This window comes from Mustela putorius, unplaced genomic scaffold (assembly GCF_011764305.1).
Source record: "Mustela putorius furo isolate JIRA1106 unplaced genomic scaffold, ASM1176430v1.1 tig00003942_pilon_pilon_pilon, whole genome shotgun sequence".
Lineage (NCBI taxonomy): Eukaryota > Metazoa > Chordata > Mammalia > Carnivora > Mustelidae > Mustela > Mustela putorius.
This window is the reverse complement of record NW_025422087.1, coordinates 7,579,437-7,590,386: the sequence shown is the minus strand read 5'-3', so window position 1 is coordinate 7,590,386 and position 10,950 is coordinate 7,579,437. Positions and strand designations below refer to the sequence as shown.

The window sequence follows — 10,950 nt, the reverse complement described above, 5'->3', positions numbered from 1 at the left end:
CCTGGGTGGCTCAGTTGGTTAAGCCTCTTGATTTTGGCTCAGGTCATGATCTCAGGGTCATGAGATTGAGCCCTATGTTGGGCTCTGCGCTGGGCATGAAGCCTGCTTGATTCTCTCTTTGCCCCTCCCCTCACCCTGGCTCATGCTCTCTTAAAATAAAAAAGAATATAAATTATGTACAATAAATGAGATTTATATTTTTATCCACCACTTTCTAAGATCTCAGCCTGAAGCATTTTATATGCTTTCAATAATGCCATTTATATGCTTTCAATAATGCTAGTTCTATTTTCAGATACAGAAAGATGACCAGATACAGGAAGGAAAGGTTATGTATTCCATACTGTGGACATGTTGAGTTGCAAGAACAGCTGACCCCTGAGTGATACAGGTTTCAAGAACAGCCGACCCCTGAGTGACACAGGTTTCAACTGTGTAGGTCAACTTTATACATAGATTTTTTTCCCCCTATACATTCAGTACTATAAATGTATTTTCTCTTCTTTATAATTTTCTTAACAACATTTTTTTCTTACTCTATTGTAAGAATACACTATATAATACATAGAACATACAAAATATGTGTTAATCAGCTATTACCAGTGAGGCTTTCCACTTAACAATAGGTTATTAGTAGTTAAATGTGGGGGGACTAAAAAGTTATACACAAGTTTTCACTTTTGGGGGGGCAGGGGGGTGCCAAATCCTCACTTGGGGGGAAAAAATCATATCAACAACCCCTAACCTTGCTTTGTTCATGGGTCAATGGCATTTAAAAAAATTATTTTATTTCTATTTTAAAAGATTTTATTTACTTGAGAGACAGCATTAGCAGTGGAGAGGGAGGAACAGGCTCCCTAAGGAGCAGGGAGCCTGATGTGGGGTTCAATCCCAGGACCCTGAGATCATGACCTGAGCCATCCAGGTGCCTCTCAATTGTATTTTTTCAAATTAACAACAGCAGCAACAAAAAGTCCAGTTCTTGTCACTCTCCTACTCCAAGTCCTACGACAGATTACCATCAAATTCTAAACACAACCCCTGACAGACATACAAATATGATCTGGGTCTTCAAAATCTCCTGACTTTCCCTCCTACCCATTTATCCTGTGGTCACTTTCACATCAAGAACACATGCCTCCTTGAAATTACTGATACACTCAAGTTCATTCTTCCCTAAGAACTTTTGCACTTACTCTTCCTTCGACATGTAATACTTTTCCCCCAGGTATTCATAGTTCTTGATCCCTCACATAATAGAAGTCCATGCTCAGATGTCACCTTTTCAAAGAATCTTCTTTGACTATCCTATATAAAATAGTCCTCCTGCGGAGAGGTTGGGCTAGAAAGGCAGAATGAAATCTCCTATAGTCTTGGTGTGCCAAAGGAAAAGGCTGGTCATACATAATACAAGTCTTACCCTTAAGACTTTTGAAACAAGTGGACTGAGTCTAACTAAAGCTATATCCCAAGACCAACTCCATAGATTGTGGTAAGCGATCTCTAAGGTAAATCCTCTCTTGGGGGAAAAAAAAAAATCATATCAACATCAATCCTTCAGTTCTTTTATATAAACTGTCCTACATAAAAGAAAAAAAAATACAAGCCCTAGATACAGGGAGAAAGAAATATGATCAGGAAAAATGTGACTAATAAGAAAGAAAAATCAGGTAATAGGTTAAGATCCACAGATGAGTCAGATGTCGGAGTTGGTTATATAATTCAAATCTCTGCCAGCACTGTTAAGAGGGAAAAGAGAGTAAAGGGACTTTCAACAGAGAAATGAAATCTATCAAGTATAATCAACTGGACATTCTAAAACTAAAAAATTCAGTATCTGAAATTAACTAATTGGATGGGCTAAATGGAAGCCTGCACAAGGCAGAACACAAGATTGGCAAATCTGAAGATGCATCAGTTGAAAATATCCAAACTGAAGCACATAAAGAGAACAAGAGCAGAAAGAAAGGGAAGAAAATGAAGAGTACACAGGGCATACACAGTACAACATATTTATAATTTGAGTGTCAGAAAGAAAGAAGTGATAATAGAATAGAAATAATATGTGAAAGGATAATGACCAAGAATTTTAAAAAACTGATAGAATATATCAACATGTAGATTCCAGAGCTCAGTAAACCCCAAGCAAGATAAATAAAATGAAAACCGTAAGTAGGCCCACCACAGCAAACTGCTAAAAACAAAGAGGAAATCCTAAAAGCCAGGAAAAAGATAATGGACCTACAAGGAGCAAAGATTTTCAGCTGCTTTGCAACAGAAAATATGAAAACTGGAAGAAAATGGAATGCGAAGTTTCAAACTGCCAAATAAATATAAGTGCCAATCTAGAATTCTGTATCCAAAGAAAATATTCTTCAAAATGAAGGTGTGATAAAGACCTTTCAAACAAATGCTGAGTTAACTGCCACAAGCCCTGCACTATAAGCAATACTAAAAGAAGTTCCTCAGGCTGACAGAAAAGGAATTAAGATGACAGCACAAAACTATATAAAAAAAAAAATAGCAAAGAGAAAATGTATATGTAAACAAGAAAGAACACTATTTAAAGTAATGATATTATGGGATTTATAACCACAAAAAAAAAATATGAAAACTATAGCACAAAGAATAGGGAGGCAACAAATGGAGTTGAGCCATTTTAAAGTTCTTGAACTGTTCAGAAGGTAGTAAAAGCATTAAAATAACACAGACTATAATAAGCCAAGCACAGATACTGTAATCTGTAGGGTACCACAGAAAAATAATACAACCAAGCATAACTAAAAAGCAAAGAGAGAGAGTAAAAAGTACAGATGATCCTTGAACAACAGGAGTTTGAGCAAGGTTCTTTTTTCATAGAGCACAGTGGAATAATTTTCTTTATGATTTTCTTAATAACAATTTCTTTTCTCTAGCTTACTTTAAGAATACAGTATCTAATACATTCAACATACAAGATATGTGTTAATCAACTATGTTATTAGTGAGGTTCTTGGTCAACAGTAGGCTATCAGTATTTAAGTTTTTGGGGACTCAAAAGTTCTATGTGGATTTTCAACTGTGTGGGGATTGGCACCCTTAATCCCCACATTGCTCAAAGTCAATAATACCTGAGTCAAAAGAAGGTTGGAAAAGGAGCAGATAATGGAATAAAGAAAAGATGGCAAAAAAGACAGCAAGATTTAAAACCTACTGCATCAGTAATTATACCAAAACAGTCTAAACACTCTAAAGAACAAAGATTCTAAGACTAGATAAAAGAACAAGATGAAAGTATAAAATGTTAACATAACACATACTTTAAACATAAAGATATATATATAAATAGGTCAAAAATAAAAGGACGGAAAAAGCTTTGTCATGCAAACAAAACAAAACTGGTACGGCTATATTAATATCAGACCAAGTAGGCATGAAGTATTTGCACAGATATCAAGTGACATTTTGTAATTATAAAAGTATAACTTCATCATAAAGGCATAATAACCCTATAGTTTATGTACTGAGTAACACAGCTCCAAAGTATACAAAATAGCTTCTCCTCCCAATCATTTCTACTATCTATCTTGCCTTTTTTTTTTTACATTCACCACACTTTTCACAATCTGACATTATATTACATATTTAATTATTTTTTCCTTATTCCCCCACCCCCTTGTGGAGACTGTAAGCTCTGCAAGGGCAGGGACTTACTCCATCTAAATCACACTTGATCCTCTGTAACTAGCCTAACACATAGTAAGTACTCCATAAATATTTGCTGAACAAATAAATAAAAGTGCCAGTAGGAACTTACATTCTCAGTGCTTACTTTTAAAGCTTCTATGATACATTTATTTTCTTCAGTTATGAGATTCTTTAACTTAACTAGCACTTAGGAATCTTTGTTACCCAAAATTTTATATGAGAAGCTTAAACAAAAAATTTGGAAAAAATGTTACTAGGAAATACATTTCCTTTTCATGCAACAAAGGCTTCAAAATAAAAAGCCATCAAAATGTGCCTTTCTTCATTTAGTAAACATATTTAAATATATATATATATATATATATATATATAATCACATAAATAAAATAATACAATTACATATTAGGTTTCATGTTTATTCAACTTCACAGAAAATCCAAAAATGTGTCTGAAATTGGTTATCTATCTAAATACCAATTGTTCATTATGGTGACATAATACTCTGTGGTAAGGGAGATAGACCTTAGTTAAACAAATTCTTAAATTCCTGACATTCTTCAAGTGGGCAAAAGGAAAGCTGAAAAATCAAACTTACAAGTTGTAAGAAGATACAGAAAGTAATTTAACCTTTAATACCTGGAACAAGTTTTACAGCCACATTTGTAATTTACATATACAGTGGAGATCACTGAAAAAAAGCTTCCTGTTGCACTGCAGCAAGAAATCTTATTATAATGTAGATTAAGTGAACTTGCTACAGAGGGCAGCAAGACAACCTCACTGAAGAATCGTAAGATTTTCATAATGGAATTTGTTATAGTGAGTTAAAATATTTTCTTTATTTTATACAGTACACATTTTTCAAAATGAACATTATCACTGAAGAGTTTGCTAACCACTGTTAGCAATTACTGTATACATACTTAATTTTACTTTAGTTATAGTATGTGGCTCTCCAAATATTAGCACATGAAGTGTTAAGTTTAAACATAATAATAAAAATAATACCCTAAGATGAAGACTCAGGACATCAAAACTTTGATCATTATTGCACCTATTTTTCTACAGAAAAATGGAAAATTTACATCATAATCCTCCCAAAAAGTGAACAGACAAGTTGTAAAATCACAGACTTACTGGCATTAAACAAAATCTACAATGAACATTTTTTGTGAACTAATGTACAGAATTAATGTGCAATGAAATTTGGTTAACTATGATCATGCAAATAAAAAATCCTCCACAATCATTTTTTCATTATGTTTTATAAAATGGTCTTAAAGATATACTTCCATAAACATTTCCGGTGCAATTTAGTCAATGACAAAAATACAAAGCTATCCCTTATTCTTTATTTTATAGATTTAAAAACATGCCTTTGTACTGCTGAGATACAAATAGCGTGTTTGGGAGAACTGAGCTCATGAAACGGTTAAAAAGCAATGCATCTTGGTCCAACATTAGCTGCCTTGTATACAGCAGCCTCCCATAATCACTGGTGTCAGCACTGTTGGAAATGAAGAACAGTTAAATATTGAAAGATTAAGACACAACTCAAAACATTTTTTAAAAAATAAAAGGCCGTTTCATAAACATGAAGAAATCTTTAAAAGGAAAATAATCACATCAATTGTGATATACATTGGAAAATAGTAAAGTGTCATTTTCCAAAATAGTAGCTTCTTTATTATATCCCCCCATCTATTATAACCAATCTTGGAAATATACCTTAAACATAATGGTGTATTATATGAGAATGCTCCATTATTCAATGTGATAAATTTAATAAGTTAGGATATGATTTTCTTTTCTGATGTTAACTGTGGAAAAACACAAAAGAACAGCACCTGAAATATTACAATGAATTTAGGCAAGCATTAAATAGTAACTTTTATGTTTTGGTTCAAAATACAGTTTACAAACTGTATAAAGGATACTGACTTAAGTAATCTGTTTCTATATTTTGCAGATTATGATGGAGAAAAAAAAAAACCTGCCCTAAATCCAAATAAATTTCCACTTCTCCCAATCTAGATGAAGTGGAATTTCATTCAAAATTTTTAAGATTGTGATACCTACAGTAGCTCAGATAGTTGGATACATCACTCCCACCCAGTCCCTCCCCTCTCCCAAAAACAAGTTTTTGGCTCCAAAATAAAGTACAATAATAAACTCTTGATGAAAAACTATGTTATGGGGCAATCTATCATATACTATGGCTAAATATGAATTTACAGAAAAGAGCACATCCCATTTTCAGCACTTTTTCATAAACATGCAACTCACTATATAAAATACAAAACACTTGCTTTCAAGAACAGCTTTATAAAGACACACTGCATCAATAAAATTTTTTCTTTCTGATTAACTTTACACTGTTATGGAGAACTGGAACTTTTCTATGTGTATATATCAGATTTTATATTATAGTGTAATAATTTGCATTTTCTGAACATAATGTTCAAAAGGAAATATCTATACACAATAACATTCTAGACTATTAAAAACTAATTCAAATTACAGAATTTTATTGATACAGTAGATTAATAAAAACTGAAAAGGGATGATGATAAAATGGGATAAAGAATTCAGTACATTATTTTATAACACACTCTTTAAAATTAAAATATTTTAAATCTCTCTTTTCTTAAAATTTTCATTGCCACGAAAGGCCAGAAAATTCTGAGACCAATACTGAGGTGTAAAATAATCAAACTTCAGGACTATTTCACAATTTGTGTGGTGTCCTCCCATTGGAGGCATTATTCAGGTGTAATGGCAGACAATTTAGCACCTCTGAAGATTAAGGGTGCCTAGGAGTAAACACTAGGTAAGATACACAAGGGAAAGAGACCATTTTACTCTCCAACAAACAATGACATCAAGAAAATGACACCATTTGTTGAAAAAATTTTTTCACAGTAAAATTGCAGAGAATACAAATACAAACACTGACAGATTACTGCTTAAGATCTATCCTAACAAACTCTTTCCAAATCAATAGATCCAATAAACAGCTGGGTACTGTCAGTTTAAAGCCGCCGATAAAAGCTATACAAGCACTTTAGAAGTCAGAAACATTAAGAAAGAGAAGGGAAAGATGGAAGGAAGGAATAGAGGGAGGGAGGGAGGGAGGAGGGGAGGAAGGAAAAAATCTATTTACAAGTTTTTTCTTTAGTTTATGTCTACATAGCCATCGCACATCACACTTCCACAAGACTCCATAGTCAATGTTATCACCAAGCGTATGGCTAAAGCGCTGTGACCACAAACACATGAGGTCATCAAAGAAAGTTCCAACTGTCCACTCTCTGGTAGTCCCACTTTGTGCATCAAAGGCTTTACTTAGCCTCAAGCTTGACAAAAGAATGCTTCTTCTCAAAGCTTTCACACATTAAGTTATTAATTACATTTGTTCATCGCCTTTCTCTTTTAGAACTTCGCCGACGTACCTTAAAAGGAAAATTACCAGATGCTTAATTAAAATAGTAGACATAGCAGTAATTAATTATTTTTTAACCAATAATTATTCTTAGCTGTTCCTGGTTTTCTTTTTCTTCACTGGAAACCGTTCTCCTATTTTAAGTTCCTACCTCATCATCACATATTTAGACTTTATATAATATTTGAATGCCCACAAATAGTTTTTCCCACGATAGAGAAGAAAAACTATTTTACTTTTCTATTTAATAATTTCAAAGAGAAATGAACAGAAATCAATGTAAACAGTAAGAGAAACAATGCAAATATTTTTTCACTTATGTTTCTATGGTAAAAGAAAACATTTGGTCCTTAGGAACTTAGGCTTACAGTTGTTTTTCTGGGAAAACCGTTATTGAATGTGGATTGTAACAATCATCAAATACATAGAAATAATCTGAAGTTCAGATATATTACAACTTACTAGCAAATACTAATGAAAGCATAAAACTTTAGTTCAAAAATGACTGGTAATAAGAGGAATATAAACAGAACAGGATTTTAATTAAAATTAATTTATGGTGTAGTTAAAAAAAATTTTTTTTGGATGAAGACATTAATCACTGAGAACTTATCAGCCTTATTTTTACCCTCAAAACAATAAAAAAAATACTTTAAGAAACAAGCCCAACAAGTTTGAGACCACAGAGTTCAGATATTTTTCTGTCGTCTTAACCCCTTCATATAAATGAACCCTGATGCAGAGAGAAGTGCTGATGTTAAATAGCACAGAGGGGCGGGGGTCAGCTCTGGGACTACATCTCAGAACACAGGTTTCTCAAATAAAGATGGCTGGCTGTGCTGATCCAAAGACTCAGCATTAGTGTATCATCAAGAGAATAGTCCTGACTTAAATGTGTTAACAGTATTTCTTTCGAAGAGAAATACTCAAGATGTGTTAACTGACAAAGCCATTCCTAAAAAAAAAATTATCTCAGGAAGAATCATATTTCCACTTTTGTAAAAGAAATGTTTGTTAACAATTTTATAAATTTCAAAGATGTGATTTTATCATATATGGTTAACTTCCAGTTTTCACTGTGAAACTCCCAAGAAAAAAGAAACATAAACCACAGCCTATTTAACATATAAGAGTGCTCTAAAATCAAGGTACACCTTAAATGCCTGAAGTAACATCAGACAGCTACTTGTTCTTCTCTATGTTCAGCTTTCAACCTGATATTTACACTTTCAAGAGGCTCAATCTATTATTCACACTGAAAGTCTCAGTATTCCTTAAAGGATACTCTGTAATTTTCCAAGCTGGTAGATGAAACAACTATACAAACTATGAAGAAAAGCAAATAAATACTTAGACTTATAAGAGCAAGTGCTATATGTATCTTATAAAATATTTACCAACTCTATTCTATATTCTGTATTATCATACACGGTACTCTAATAAACACATACATTTACTGTAGAAACTTCTTCTTCCTCTGTTTCTTCCTGTGGAATATCATCATTGATAGGAGAGCTACTCTGAAACACATCTACTTCTTCACTTGAATCATTTTCTTTAGTAGCTGCTTGTTTGGAGCGTCCTACACGGCTAGAGTAAAACAGATATAAAATAAAATTAACATTTTGATCTTTGAGTAGTAGAAATGCTTTATTTCATAAATTCTCAATTATTCATTTCATAAATTCTCAATTATTATCATTTTTATCCTTCATTACCTTACAAAACAAGAAATATTTTCTAAACCCTTAACCAGTGTTTAATCCCAGAATCTCACCTACAAACATTGACCAAGTAACAAAAACATGTGTGACTGATACCAATACCATAAAGGATTTTAAAACATAAACCAAAGTCTGCTCTTCCTGTTATCTTTTTTCTCCACTCAGTAAAAGGCATCTGTATCTACTGAGCTGCTCAAAACAGAAAATTTGCAGTCCTTCTTACTACCAGTGTACCACTCTTCATTTGGCCCCATGATTCTTACAAAGAAATCTCAAATCCTATTCACTTCTCTCCACCTCTATTGCTATTACACATTTCCAAACCATTCTCCTCTCTTTACCTCTTCTCTTAAAATGTAAAAGCAGCTGATGTCATTCACTCCCCCTCAATAACTACCTACTATATTGACAGAAATTCCAAAAACCTCCTTAACATAGTATATAAGGCCCTGCAGACAGTCCTTGGCTACCTGTCCATTCCCATCTCTTTCTACTCCCCAATTCCTCACAACTACAATCTGGCAAATTCTTGCCTTCCTTCAACTCTCTGAATTGGCCAAGATTTTTCCTACTTTGGAACCTTCAAATCCAATGTTCCTTCCAATCGTGTTCTTCTTGCTCTCCATCAGCCTAATGCCTACTATTTTCAAGAAATCAACTGTCCCTTTACAAAGAGAAAACTTCCCAATTCCCAAGCTCTTTCATTATGTTCTCTTACAGTACCCTAAATTTTCATCAGGGCACATAATTTAGAATTCCATATTTAAGAGTGATTATGTAATGAGTACATGCCTATTTAGATAGTAAATCCCGTAAGAACAAGAATCATGTCTGTTCTGTGCCACTATATCCTTCAGCACCTAGTACTCTCTGAAGTACTAGTACTCTTTGAGGCAATCAAATATATGTAATAGATACAACCATTTAATCAAATGTATCCTCCTCAATATCTTTTCTATCTGCATGTATATTCTTTAATTAAAAACTTTTTTTTGAGTACAGCTGACACACAACGTTACGTCAGTTTCTTTCAGGTATACAACACAGTGATTCAACTTGTTTAAACATTATGCTATGCTCATTACAAGTATAGCTACCATCTATCACCATGCAGTGCTACTACAATATCACTGACCATATTCCCTATGCCGTGTCCCTTTATTCCTGTGATTTATTCATTCCCAAACTTAAAGCCCATATCTCCCACTCCCCTTCACCCATTTTGCCCAAGTGCCCTACACCCACTTCCTTCTGGCAATAATCATCACCTTATTATTCTCTGTATGGCAACTTTTTTTAGAAAAAATTAAGAATAGAGTTTATCGGGACGCCTGGGTGGCTCAGTTGGTTAAGCAGCTGCCTTCGGCTCAGGTCATGATCCCAGCGTCCTGGGATAGAGTCCCACATCAGGCTCCTTGCTCAGCAGGGAGCCTGCTTCTCCCTCTGCCTCTGCCTGCCATTCTGTCTGCCTGTGCTCTCTCTCTTCCCCTCTCTCTCTCTGATAAATAAATAAAATTAAAAAAAAAAAGAATAGAGTTTATCACTTCTCTTAGGTAATCCAAAGTATTTTTTAATCCACACTCAAACCAAATGTATTTTTTTAATATGATTCAGTTTTTCAGAATTAACAAAAGAAAAAACAGGAATTACATGGAAAATACAATCTTTCTCAATTCTACTGAGGTAAGAACAAGAAAAACAGGCAGATCATAGTATATGTTATTCTGCTAGTTCTTAAAAAAGAGGTTCCCTGTGAAGGGAAGATACACTGTTAAGACAGAATACAGTCTTTCTTTCGCAATGATTTTTAAAAGAAACACTTGGTTTAGAACATTCGTATGAGGAAATGCCATGGTAATTATTTAAGTCCTTAATTTTTTGGTGTCCAAATATAAACAAATTACAGTTATGAGCCTCAAAGATATTTCTGTTATTTCCTCATTATAAAATTGTGGAAATTTAATATTCCTTAAGAGTTTGTTTAAAAACAGCTATTTTCTGTAATTGAATCCAAACACATTTACAAAGCTACCACAAAAATATACTTACCTTTACTTTTTACCCAAGTAAAAAATTAAATGGAAGAGGATAAGAAGT

General features: G+C 33.4%; 1 protein-coding gene across 8 annotated transcripts in view; it reads right to left on the bottom strand.

The window, feature by feature from the left end:
• Nucleotides 1-4,089: 4,089 nt before the first annotated feature.
• The window catches only part of PDS5B (PDS5 cohesin associated factor B), a 205,320-nt gene continuing 198,459 nt past the window's right edge, over nt 4,090-10,950 (bottom strand). For all 8 annotated transcript variants that reach the window (XM_004770808.3, XM_013044910.2, XM_045069726.1 and 5 more), the window contains 2 exons: nt 8,581-8,719; nt 4,090-7,139 (listed from right to left, as the gene is read on the bottom strand). In XM_004770808.3, coding sequence (XP_004770865.1) covers nt 7,104-7,139; nt 8,581-8,719 — 175 coding nt within the window. In that variant the 3' untranslated portion in view covers nt 4,090-7,103. The remainder of the gene's footprint in view (nt 7,140-8,580; nt 8,720-10,950) is intronic.